The sequence below is a fragment of the Dasypus novemcinctus genome, chromosome 6 (genome assembly GCF_030445035.2).
Source record: "Dasypus novemcinctus isolate mDasNov1 chromosome 6, mDasNov1.1.hap2, whole genome shotgun sequence".
In the NCBI taxonomy this organism is placed as follows: domain Eukaryota; kingdom Metazoa; phylum Chordata; class Mammalia; order Cingulata; family Dasypodidae; genus Dasypus; species Dasypus novemcinctus.
Genome location: NC_080678.1, coordinates 70,184,315 through 70,198,574, shown reverse-complemented (window position 1 = coordinate 70,198,574; position 14,260 = coordinate 70,184,315). Strand labels below are relative to the sequence as shown.

General features: G+C 38.5%; 1 protein-coding gene across 1 annotated transcript in view; it reads left to right on the top strand.

Annotated features, from left to right (window-relative positions):
• TMEM26 (transmembrane protein 26) overlaps nt 1–4,824 on the top strand; it is a 43,779-nt gene extending 38,955 nt beyond the window's left edge. Inside the window, exon 6 of the mRNA XM_058298893.2 lies at nt 186–4,824. Within this exon, the coding sequence (XP_058154876.1) occupies nt 186–610 (425 nt within the window). The 3' untranslated portion in view covers nt 611–4,824. The remainder of the gene's footprint in view (nt 1–185) is intronic.
• Nucleotides 4,825–14,260: the final 9,436 nt, after the last annotated feature.

Here is a 14,260-nt window from a genome sequence, read left to right as displayed (position 1 = left end):
AAAGTTATGACAGATTACCAATTTTGAATATAAAATGACCGAGAATGCTAAATGACAGGTGGTTTCACTTATTCCACCCATTTACTGGCATAGTGCCCTTGTTAAGGACATGTCCCCATGTCATTGTGTCTTATGTTTTTGCATTTCAGAGAGACATTTTTAACTGGTCCGTCTTGTGTTTGCAGTACAGTATGTGGTGTGCCCCTCCTCTGTGACGGCGAGGGGCTTCTCCAGCCTCTTCTTTTGCCAGTACAGTGCTGATCTGTGGAACATTGGCATTAGCGTCTTCATACAGGATGGCCCCTTCCTGGTTGTGCGTCTCATCCTGATGACCCACTTTAAAGTGATAAACCAGATGCTGGTGTTCTTCGCCGTGAAGAATTTCCTCGTGGTGGTGTTACAACTCTATCGCTTGGCAGTGTTGGCCCTGGGAGTGCGTGCTTCTTTGCGAAATCACTCAGGAGGCCGGAAGGGGGAGAACACCAGACTGAGCCCACCAGCGGAGAGAGTGCTCTCACCCCAGGACTGGGAGAGTGAGTCTGAGGAGACCCCAGCCATCCCACTGCAGCCCTTACCACTCGCCTCAGACGGCCGCCTCCCCAAGCCATAGCTATTTATTCACAGCAGTGCGCGTTCTGGAATGTTTGACTTTCTGTTTCTTCTTACAGACAGGATCTCCTGTTCTTCTTTTTAACCTTGGCATATAATAATTTTCAAAAGAATAACATACAAAGCAATCTTAAAACCAAAGCCAAGGAATTTTCTTTTTTCCGATGAATGAACGGAGGAACTTTATTAGTGGCTATAGCTACAACTTCCATGTGATGGTATCAGATGTGATAGCTGTTCAGCACCTAAGCGACGTGTTTGTCTTGAACTGTTTGAAAAGCTATGGACAGGGTTACAGTGACATGCCCTCAAAAGATTTAGTGCAGACAAACAGTGTCGTGGCTATTAACTGAAAATACAGAAGCTTTGAACTTTGGCTCCATTGTTAGACTATCTCATCTGATCTTTTCTGCAATGTCCCTCTGACATAAAAATTGTACATTCAGTGAATGCAGAATAAATGAAGGGAAAAGTGCTTTTAAACTTACCTCACTGTGGGCTGGAAGCAGTGAAAACCTCTGCCCAGCTTCCATATCATAGACAGTCCTATTCATCGCTGCACAGGCCTTCCCAGGAAAATAATTTTTCTGGACTTACGTGATATTCTGTCATGGCGCATATGCTCTTACAGGAATTTTATTGCTTTTGGCTTGGGCATTGCAAAATTCACAGCAAGCCATTTTGGTTACATATTTACTGATTGCAAAGCAAGAAATTCTGGTAAAATGCTAGAAAAGTCACAATTTCCACTCTGAACATGATTTGCGGTATTTGTCAGTGTTTTCTTAATCCCTTATCACCATTTTCTATATTGCAGAGTTGAATTATGTGGGTTGATGCAGGGAGATTCCAAAGCAGTGATTAGAGGTGTTTCGGGCCTTTTAAATGCCCCCATGATTACTTGTGTGTGCCAGGAGTATTGAACATAGCCATAGCTGCTCTCAACTGCTACCACTGGAAATGGCCTTTGGTCTCGGGGAGCATCTTGGTGATGGAGGGTATCAGTCCTAACCATGGCCAGCCGCCCTTGATTAGTGATAAGGGCACTAGAATATGCCACAGTACTGTGGGAATCAGGAAACTTACTTCATTCCCCTGCATTAAGACTTCATTTCCCTAGTATGGAAAGAGCCATCCTTTCCCTTTTTATGCCTCTATAATTTCCAGATGGAGGTGCTTCAGAACTTGTTAAAATGATTTGCACTATTAAAGATATAGCGTGGAAATGCACTCAGCAGTATAGCCGTAATCACATGAGGCACAGTTACTAAACTGTTCTGTTAGGGTTCAAAGCATAATTCCTCCTATGTTACTATGTTCATGACTTCAAAGGGACATTAAAGATAAGGCAGGGTATGACCATAAGTTGGGTGTGACCTATGGACAACTAGTTGGGACAATTGTATCTCTTTCTTTTTTTCTTTTACTATTTTTTATTATATATATTTTTAAAAAAGATACTTAAATTACATAAAATGTTACATAAAAAAATATAAGGGATTCCCATATGCCCCACTCCTCGCACCTCCCACTTCTTTGCACATTAACAACTTCTTTCATTAGTGTGGACCATTGTACCTCTAAATCTGTTATGACCTGAAATCTGTTCAAAACATTTGATGAAAAGTTTCTTAGACAAATTCTGTTTTTATGCAAAGAAGTATATATATCCCAATTAATGCCTTCTGCAGCACCTATCATCATATATGTTTCTATTTCTTTTCCTCCTTATTTTAAAAATTTAAACAGTATAATGATTGCAAAATTACACATGAAATTAATGGAATACAATTATAATTTTCCCTAATAATTTTATGAAAGTTAAAGTCAGAAAATTATATTTATATGAGGTAAAGAACTTGGCAACTTGTAAGGGCATGCTATTTAAAATGCTTAGCATTTGAAAGCAAAATAATAACTGCTATTTATAAAAATGCTTCAGCAGGATCTGTTTTTATGTTGACTGTTTTATACTGAATGTTTTCTTCCACAGCATGTATGTGCTACTTATTATTGCAGATTTGCTCATGGCATACTTTTCATGTTTTAATTTTTTTCTTCCAGCAAAACAAACATTGAGCCTCTAAAAATAAAGTATAAAGTAGTATGGTTTTTGCAAAGATATTTTTAAATGCTTCCAAATCTGAAACTTGGCTGGGCTTCGTGAATGAGTTTCTAGTGTTTAAAGTATTTTGTAATTAGCACTTTTCCCGAGGCTTGAGAAATAGAAAGCCTGTCCAAATACTAGCTTTAGAGTGGCAGGAAAGCAAGAGTACCCAGGACCATCTCAGCAACTAACGGTGGCAAAAATACACACGCTCTGCAAGATTTTCCAGGAAAATCTGTTAAGGGCAGCATTTGTTATCCTAACTGCCAGTACTCCTACTTCCTTCTATAGGCTGTTTTTATAGTAGACAGAAAAATCCATATTTGTTTAGTTGGTTTTAAACATCCCTAATTCAAGTTTATATCTATAGGACCCCTGATGAAAAGCTAAACATTTATTTAGTTACTTGTATGTTTTCACTGTAGATGGTTGTAACAATGTAATGTTTGAAAACATCCAAGTGTTTGCTATAATGTGGCTAGAACATCTGTCACCTTCCATGTGTTGGCATCCTGTGGACTTGATTATACTTTATTTTTAACAAGATAACTGACTCAGATCATCTGTATAATGCAATACATGCCCTACCTCTACCATCTCCACAGACATACACCCATCCTCCCAACGGTCAATGAAAGTGGCTCATGTGTGATTGTTGCTGGTGGTGTTACTTAATCACTTGATTAAAGCTCAATTAAATGGTCTTTCGAGAAACACATCATTCCACTTGTTAGAAAGCACCGTGTACATGTTTTGATGATGGTGTGGAGACACATGCCTAATAAACATCTTGCTGGGTTTCTCTGCCCTTATGGGATGAGTCTTAGAGGGCATGACTTGATCACAAACATCTCAACCTTTGTAAAAAATGAGAGGAAGGAACAAATCCTCCCACCCTCCCCTGCCTTCCTTCTTTGCAGAATGAGTAAAAGTTTAGATAGATATAAATGAAAAATTCTTTCATGACTAGATAGTAGTGGGCTGGGAGGTATTTTGAAATATGTCCTGGAATTTATTCCTTTTGGGGTTGAAAGAACGCTTTACTCGATATAGCTCCTTAGAATTCTGGAAGACATGTCAATGGCTGCTACAAGAAGAAAAAGAACAAACCAAATGAAACAATAACCCCAATCTTTTGATAAATGCTAATGCTTAGCTGAAGCAATATCCTACTACCTATGACAGTAAATTTGGAATTTGCAACTGAATTTTGTTTTTGCAACTGTATTTTGTTATACTTTTTGCCACTCCATATTATCAATGGTAAGATTAGTAAACTGTCTTTGTTTTTTATTATTCTGTTAATTTTTATTTAAGCTGGAATTGATTATAAGAAAATAAACATGTGTATTGACATTCTTTCTGATCTTCTAAATTGAAGGTTATTACACAATTTACCCATTGATTCCATTGTAATTCTGCTAACCTCTAGCAGATATACAGCCAAGAAATATCAGGATTCACTATAATATTAGTTATTAACTTGTTATTTAATAGAAACTTTTCAAAGCTCTGGGCAGGCATGCATTGTAAGTGCACATGCCTTAGGAATCCCCCTTCCCTGCCACAAGTTTCAGAGTTGAGCATTGACTCCTAGCAAATTTTTGACATTTAATTTCAACGACAAACCAACTCTTCTGTTAAGAAAGAAAGAATTGCAAAAGTACAGGTCTCTGTTCACCTTTGCTCTGCTCCAATGCCAAGAAAGTGAGATGTTGCAAAGCCTTTGTGATGCAAGTGAAAAATCAAACAGACTTGAGTTACAAGAAATTTCCCCCCTAATTTCAGACTCTGCCTTTTACTTAGTGGACATTCTGATTCAATCCGCTCTTGGAACCATCTGATTTAGGGTTAAATCAGGCAGTTGCAGGATGTTTACAGCTTCAGGCTTTCAAATAACTACCCATGTGATGGAAATAATGCTAAAGAATGTTTAAATAATCAACTGTCACAGTCATCTGTCATGTTTATCTTTTATAGCTGCTCATATTCTGAATCTTGTTGAAATACTGTAGAAAATATTTTCTCTGAATTATTTTTATTTATGCTATTTTCCTATGAATGACCTTTGTCTTTTATATATATTAAATAGTTTATGTACAACTTTATCTTAATGTCTGTTTTTTGCCTGCTTTTTATGTCTTTTTTTACTGTAATTCATTTCATTTATAGTTTTTAACTTTGGCCTTTTAAAGAAACTTATCTACTTTGAATATGATTAAAGTGGCATTTCTAAATAGTGAGGAAAGACTGACCAATTTAATAAATGATGGGAAATTTTGTCATCCATCTGGAAAAAATAAAGTTAGATTCCTATCTCACACAATGTATACAAATAAATTCCAGATGTATTAAAGATCTAAAATAAACATTTAAGTGAAAAGTATAAAATAGTAGAAGAAAATATGGAATGTCTTTAGCATTTGAAGAATGGGAAAGATTTTCCAGAGCAAGACATAAACCCAGAAACTGTGAAAGAAAAGACTGGCAGATTTTCTAATGTAAAGTTTTAAAATTTCTGAACGAAAACGTTATTATGAATACAAAACTATGGTTTTCTTTTCTGGAGAAATGCAAACTAACCCACAGTGAAAATACTATTTTTTCAGATGCATGTTAGATCAAGAGAGATCATTTGTCACTAAGTTGAAAAGGTCTAAAAGTTTTTTTAGAATGCTCTATTAGAGAGGATGAATGGGAGTAGGCACTTTTATTGCTCACGAGATATAAATTAGTACAACTCCTTTGGAAGGCAATCTGGCAATATCAGTCAGAATTAAAAATACATTTACCATCTGACTTAGCAATTCAACTTTGAAGAATGCAACCTACAGATACATAAGTACAAAAATGTGTATACAAGGCTGTTTAATGCAGTATTTTCTATAGTATCAACATAGAAAAATTACTTTTGTAATTTTAAAAGCAACAATAAATGAAAACCAAACCCACCAACTAAGACACTGCTGCTGTGTAGGGATAATCTGATACATTTTTTGAAAAAATGCAGAAGCTTATTGTTCATGACACTAAGAAAATGAAGACTTTGTGATAATAATTAAGGCTTTTCTATCTTTAGGAGCTTTAGGTAGATAAAAGATTTAAATCAGTCAAATTTAGAGAAATAAAAATTTAAACCAGGCCTCAGGAAGGGTGAAATTCTGGGGAAATGAAATATTGAATAAATCTATAAGCCTACAGTGAAATCAAACTGATCAAAACACTCATTGGACCTTCCCTGATAAGTACCATGGAGACTACTTTACAACTGCCAAGACTCCCTGGCACTTTCACACTCCCTGACATTTATGGAGCCACCAAAGCAAACCATAAAGAAATGTCACATTAAATTGCATAGTCAAGCTGATTTCCCCAGGGGACACCAAGAACTGAAGGAACCCTGAAAGAGGAAACTTCAGAATGAATCTACGCATCTGTTTCCAAGTCCTTATTCACAGCCCATTTAATTTGTTTATGTAAGTTTTTTTGATTTTGTCAAATATTTACTTTACAATTGATTGTAGTAAGTGATCAAATGGATGATATGTAAATCGAATCAAATTATTGAGGAAAACAAAAATTCCTAAACCAACCATATGTCAGATACCGTATGATCTTTGTATCCAAACTAAGAATTTTGGGCAGGGAAAATTGGATCTACAAGACAAAATATGTTTTCTCCGTGCATGCTGCCATTCAACCTCTGCCAAATGTATAGCAGGAGAATTCAGAGGGTGGTGGTGCTGGGGTTTTGAGGGTTGTTTCTACCTTCTGGCAAAGAATGTTCTTCCCTATTATTCAAGGGTTCCCATATGACCCGAGGGACAGCTAACAGCTGGGTCAGAAGCTATAATTATTTCATCAACTCTCTTGGTTTCAACTAGTTCCTATAATTCGAGAATTTTATTGATATCTCTAACCACAGCCTCTTTCCTGGGCTCCATGCCTGGATTTACATTTCCCTCGTAACTGCAAGCATCAAAAACTCAATATGTAGAAAATGCATATCATATCATATCCAATCCATGATTTATTTCTCTCCCTCTGTCCTTATAATGGACAACGGCATCACCGACCCCTTAGGCATTCATGCAAAAACCCGGAGATATCCTTGCCTCTTCTTTCTTATGCCTCCTGCCTAAGTAATCCTGAATTCTATTAGTTATCTTGCTTCTATTTCCTCTCAGTCTTTACCCTACCCTCATTATTTCAACTGCTGCTATCCTTATTTAGTACTTTATCATTTTGTGCCTCAGTGATTGTGACCACTTCCCACGGGTCTTCCCAACCTCCTGGTGAACTCCTCCATCATTATCTTCCAATCTGCATCCAGAGCTATCCTAAAAGGAAAATTTGACCATGAGTCTCTTCTATTTCAGGATGCTTCACTGCCAAAAAGATCAAGCCTACATCCCCAAGAAAGCCATTAAAGGCCCATCATAAGCTGGCCGAAACCTGTCTCTTCAGTTTTTTCCTTTCACTGTACTCCCTTACACACACATACACACACACACAGGTGCAACCATAAGAAACTACTCATATTCTGCTAAAGTTGCTATTAAACTTTACATTGTTATGTGTTTGCACATCTTTTTTTCCCCCCTCTTTTTTTAAGCGATGCCCTACACTGCCAGCCCTTCATTGCTGATTCCTTGTCTACTCACCGCTTACCTCTCCTGGGTGGCCAAATTCCCCCAACTAGGGTTCAGAAAGAACAGCCCAGCAATCAAGAGTGGTCTACATTCTATGGGAACCCCAGTAGAGTGGGCATAGACAGCCCCACACCATCCTTGGTCCCTGGTTTCCACAGTTTCCTTCAAGGCATCAATGATGTTGAGGGCATCAGTAAGACAAGGTAAATGTAGAACTATGCAATCTGTCACTTCTCATGGACCCTGACTCGATTCTATAGGAGAAGCAATAGGTCAGAGGTCTCCAGAAGTTTTCCCTCTTCTTGGTTCTGGTTGCACTATGCAGTTTGGCCTGTGTTTACTAATCTAACAGCTTTTATTTACATTGCCTAATTGATACCTTCCATTGCTACTTGCAAAGACTTTTTAGCACTATTTCCCACTCAGCACTCACCATCCTCTTGGCAAAATCCCCACACGAAAGACTTCAGAGGGCTTCTCATCCTCCTGCTTCCAGAACTGAGTGATTCTCCTTTTCTGTGGTTCATAGTACTCTGTGTTTATCTCTATGCCAGGGCTTATCAATCTCTCTGCCCCATCAGACTGTGAGCTGTCTGAGGGCAGAGGCCATGCCTTATTCTCTTTCATAGTAACCACATAGCTCAAAGCAAACTGAAATTTCATCTGTTCTGAGAAATCAATGAACTACTTTCTGACTCAGGGACTTGTACTTGCTGTTCCTTCTGCCTGGGACATCCTCCTCCCTCACTTTCCCAGAGCTGTTTCCAGCTTAAATGTAAGGTCATCAGAGGTGCCAGCCCTATTTCCCTTCACAATCCCCATCACATTGACCTTCATTTTCTTTCTAGTGTTTTTCACTAGCTGAAATTATCTTTACTTTATATATTTATTTACTTACTGTCTGTCTACTCTGCCTGTAATGAAAATGTAAACATCAAGGCAATTAGTCTTGTTCATCTCTGTATTCCTAGAGTCAAGCACATGATAGTCACCTTGTCTTAGTTTCCTCGATCTGCTATAACAAATGATCTCATACCGTGTGACTTAAATCTGCAGAAATGCATTCTCTCACAATTCTGGACGCTAGAAGACTGAAATCAGGAGCAGAGCCATGCTCCTTCTGAAGGCTCTAGGGAAGACTCCATCCTCATCCCTTCCTAACTTGTCATGGTTGCTGGCAATCCTCAACATTCTTTGGCTTGTAGCTGCCTCACTCCAAATTCTGCCTTGGTTTTCACATAGCCATCTACCTTTGTGTGTCCCTCTGTATCTCTCTCTCCTTATAGGGACACACCTGATAGGATTTAAGGCCCCCTCTAATCCAGCAAGATGTGATCTTAATTTGATTATCTCTGCAAAGACCCAGTTTCCAAATAAGGCCACTTTCACAGGTAAGGGCTAGGACGTCAACATATGTTTTTGGGGAATACAATTCAACCCAACATATTGCTCAGAAACTATTGCTGAGTTCTTTATTTGTTCTGTACATATTTATACCATTGGTTTTTTTTTTAATTCATTTAAAAAAAAATACTACATTCAAAAAATATGAGGTCCCCATTCACCCCCACCGCCCCCACCCCACCAATCCCCCCACAGCAACACTCTCCCCCATCATCATAACACATCCACTGCATTTGGTGAGTACATCTCTGGGCATCTCTGCACCTCATGGTCAATGGTCCACATCATAGCCCATACTCACCCACGTTCCATCCAGTGGGCCATGGGAGGATCTACAATGTCTGCTAATTGTCCCTGCAGCACCACCCAGGACAACTCCAAGTCCCAAAAATGCCTCCACATCTCATCTCTTCCTCCCATTCCCCACACCCAGCAGCCACCATGGCCACTTTTTCCACACCAATGCCACATTTTCTTGATTATTAAGCACAATAGTTCATGAATGGAATATCATTAAGTCTACTCTAATCCTTACTGTATTCTTCCTTCCTGTGGACCTTGACTTGGTTGTGTCCATTCCACATCTATGTCAAGAGGGGGCTTAGATTCCACATGGATACCGGATGCAATCCTCCTGCTTTCAGTTGTAGGTACTCTAGGCTCCATGGTGTGGTGGTTGACATTCTTCAACTCCATGTTAGCTGAGTGGGGTAAGTCCTATAAATCAGAGTGTAGGAGCTGAAGTCTGTTGAGGCTCAGGGCCTGGCTATCATATTGTCAGTCCAGAGATTCAAATCCCCTAGATATATCTTAAACCCCAGCACCAACTACAATTCCAGTAAAGTAGCATGAAAGGCTTGTGAAAAGAGATCACATCTGAGTCCAGCTCCACCACACAGAAATACCAACTCCAAAGAAGGGCCAACTAACATGGCAGTGAACTCCATCTGCCATGACCATAAAACCTGTGGGCCTCTTTAGCCCTCAAAAGAACCAATACCTGGGGTTGTATCTACTTTATCTGTCTCTGAGACTCTGCTCAGGTGTGCATAAGGGCAATCCTTCTGACAACCTCCAGACACTTTTTTAGAGACTCATAGCCATATAAACTCATTTGTACTTTCCAATTCTCCCTTAATTTAGGTCAAACAATATTTTTAACTCCTGTTATTATATGTAGACAGGGATATTCTGCTGGTCCGTGTTGAACCTTTAATTCAAGGTCATTTTCTAGTTACATCATCAGCTGGTACTTGGTAGTGATCCCTCGGTGCCAGGGAGGCTCATCCCCGGGTGTCATGTCCCACGCTGGGGGGAAGGCAGTGCATTTACATGCTGAGTTTGACTTCGAGACTGGCCACATTTGAGTAACATGGAGGTTGTCAGGAGGGAACTCTTAAGCACAGTCCTTCTCTAGGCCTTGTTCTTATTTTAGGTATATAGGCTCACAAGCATAGTCATTAGTATCAGGGGCTCACTGTTGGACCCTCATTCCTTCCTGGTCCTTGCCGTTGCACCTGGGGGACTGCCGCTGCTCCCCTAGGGACACAACAGAGCCCCCCATGGCCAGGAACCCAGTACCCCCCAGCTGTTGTTTTAATTGTTTCCACTATGAGTATATCCAAACATTTCCATGCACCCTGGACACATGCCCTGTATAATTCCCTGTCAACCATATGTCCCCTGTCAATAGCATCCCATACCAGTATTCCTCCACTGCCATTGTTGAACCACTCTGTGATCCAAAACTTTCTGAAAAGTGAAGCCCAATATAATGCCAGGTTCCCTTAATAGTAAAATGGAATATAGTGATCAGTTTTAAGGTTAGATACAGAATACATATTGATTTGGAAAAATTCTACATCCTATCTTTTTCTTTTCTTTTTTCCTAATTATTGAGCTTCTCTTCACAAGAGCCATAGATCATAGTAATTCATATATACAATATACAGTACTCCCACATATCCAATATAAAACCTTTTCCCTTCCACAGCGATAATCTTTTAACTTATTCATATCATAGTTACTGAAACTGATGTACAGATATTGAGACAATAGCTTTCAAACAAGGTAACATTTGTGTTTACATTGTGGTTTATACTTTAGGCTATACAGTTTTCTAAATTTTTAGTTATCCTATTTTTTACATTATGGTTTACATTATTAGTCTGTTATCCCCTATATTTTTTTGGTGTAATATTACATGTTTTATATCCATCCTTGTGTACTCTTGTGAAACACTTCTATTGCCCTCACAGTTACGTTGGTTCCATCTATTCAATATCTATTTCCCCCTCCCCTTGGGCCCCACAGTGACAGTCAATCTTCATTTCTTGAGGAGCCATGTTCAGAGATACTTGCAACAGTGTTGAGGACTTGACTTGCTCAACTGCCCTAATGCCCTGGGAGCCACTATTTCTCTTCAGAGATACAGTTCCCTCTATTTGATGGCATTAGTCCTCCCCAGGATGTGGGTCTACGTTCACTCTCATTATATGGGTCTCTACCCAATGGTATAACCCACTCTGGCAAAATGAGCATTCAGATATTCCCTAGGAGTCTGTCCTGCGTCAGATTATCGCCTTTAAGTATCTTAAAAAGGTAACTTTCCTAATTATATTTTGAAAAGGTTTTCTCAGCATTATACTCTCAACCAACACCTGACAATCTCCTATGTTCGTATGTTGCCCCACCCTCCCCCCAATTTCTTGGGCAATATTACCCATCCACCCATCCCTCAAACCCTCAAAGCCCCACCCAATGGTAACTCTATGCCCCCATTTTACCCCTTCCTTGTACACATACTTACCTCCAGCTTATCATAGATTTCACCCATGTAGATGTCAGCTTACATCCTTCCTCTACCCCCTGATTTCCTGTAAGCCTATCTTCCAGTCTCTAGCTCTCTGAGGCAGCTTGCTTATTTCATATCATTGAGGTCATGTAGTATTTGTCCTTCAATGTCTGGATTGCTTCACTCAACATAAGGTTCTCAAGATTCATCCATGTTTTCATGTATGTTTGTAGTGTATTTGTTCTTAAAGCCAAGTAGTATTCCATTGTATGTATATAACACATTTTATTGATCCACTCATCTGTTGATGGGCATTTGGGTTGATTCCAACTTTTGGCAATAGTGAACAATGCTGCTATGAACATTGGTGTGCATATATCGGTTTGTGTCCTTGTTTTCAGTTCTGCTGGGAACTGAATTGCTGGGTCATATGGCAACTCTATGGTTAGTTTTTTTAGAAACCGCCAAACTGTCCTCCAGAATGGTTGGATCCTTCTGCATTCCCATCAGCAGTGGATGAGTGTTCCCATTTCTTCACATCCTCTCCAGCATTTGTATTCTTCTGTTTTTTTCATGGCTGCCAATCTTATGGGAGTAAGATGGTATCTCATTGTAGTTTTGATTTGCATTTCCCTGATAGCTAAAGATTTGGAGCATTTTTTCATGTGCTTTTTAGCCATTTGTATTTCTTCTTTGGAGAAGTGTCTGTTTAAATCTTTTTCCCATTTTTTAAATGGGTTGTTTATCTTTTTATTTTCAAAATATAGGAGTTCTTTATATATGCAAGTTATAAGTCTCTTATCGGATATATGGTTTCCAAATATTTTCTCCCATTGTGTAGGTTCCCTTTTTACTTTATTGAAAAACTCCTTTGAGGTGCAGAAGGCTTTAATTTTGAGGAAGTCCCATTTATCTATTTGTTCTTTTGCTGCTCGTGCTTTTGGTGTGATGTTCATGAAGCCATTTCCTGTTACAAGGTCTTGTAGATGTTTCCCTACACTGCTTTCCAAGGTCTTTATGATCTTGGCTCTTATATTTAGGTCTTTGATCCATCTTGAGTTGATCTTTGTATAAGGTGTGAGATGGTAATCCTCTTTCATTCTTCTACATATGGATATCCAGTTCTCCAGACACCATTTGTTGAATAGGCCATTCTCTCCCAGTTGAGAGTTTGGTGGCTTTATCAAATATTATGTGGCTATATATATGAGGTTCTATATCAGAACTTTCAATTCAATTCCATTCGTCTGTGTCTTTCCTTATGCCAATACCATGCTGTTTTCACTATTGTAGCTTTGTAGTATGTTTTGAAGTCAGGTAGTGTGATTCCTCCAATTTCGTTTTTCTTTTTCAATATGCCTTTGGCTATTCGGGGCCTCTTTCCTTTCCAAATAAATTTCATAGTTAGTTTTTCTAGTTCCTTAAAGAAGGCTGTGTTGATTTTTATTGGGATTGCATTGAATGTGTAGATCAGTTTTGGTAGGATAGACATCTTAATAATATTTAGTCTTCCTATCCATGAACAGGGAATATTCTTCCATTTATTTAGGTCTTCTTTGATTTCCTTGAACAGTCTTGCATAGTTCTCAGTGTATAAGATTTTTACATCTTTAGTTAAATTTATTCCTAAATATTTGATGTTTTTATTTACTATTGTAAATGGTATTTGTTTCTTGATTTCCTCCTGATCTTGCTCATTATTGGTGTACAGAAATGCTACTGATTTTTGCGCATTGATCTTATAACCTGCGACCCTACTAGTTTTTTGTTGCTGTCTGGTCATCATTTTATCTTGACGGGTTTAATCAGTTCCTTAGCTTCTTTGTCTAGTCTTGGGGATTAATTAGCTGTTGTTTTTGCATAAATGTTATATCTTCTCTTTGTCACTTTGTTCTTCTTATTCTAATTTCTTATTGCTGGCTGAGTTCACTTTGAAGGAAAGTATTAGGGCCAGGGAAAGGCAATTGTGTAAGAAAGGAAAAGTGTAAAGTAGTATTGGTAATAAATGTTAACAGAGCAACAATATGAGATCTGGGAGGATGGATATTAGCTTCATGTAAGTTGTGTAGAGTTATAGCAGTAGAGTACCTATAATGAGGTAGTCGACTGAATATGGGAGGAATATTGTATGAATTAAAAAGCTAGTGTTTTCATGAGAGAGGGAAAGAGAAAAGAAAGACAATATTTTCAAGAGTGGATAAAAGACAGAAAAAAAAACAAAGGTATTAGAAATTAAAAAGACAATTTGGGGATCAAAGAAAGGGAGGTGGAATATAGGAGAGACAGTAGATGATGGAGGATATCAAGATGTGGGGGAAAGGGGATAGTGTAGGTAGCCAAAATCAATTCACACATAAATGAGGCAACGGAGGATGAGGAAACCCAGCAAATGTGAGGTGTTCCCTGCAGCACCTATTGTATAATTAAGATAAAATAAAATAAGAAGAAAATGAGGGACAAGAGTGGAAAAAAAAGAGAAGAAAGAAAGAAAGAAAAAGGTGGGGGGGGTGGGTAAAGGGAGGGGAACAAGTAAGGAAAAGAAAAGAAGATATAGAACAACAACAACAGCAACAACAAAAAACGCCCAAATAAATGAAAAAAAAAAAGACCTTGGGGGATACAATGGGAGTAAAGACTAGCAGATAATGCAATATTAGCAACCAGGACAATAAAAATTAAAAAATTAAAAAAATT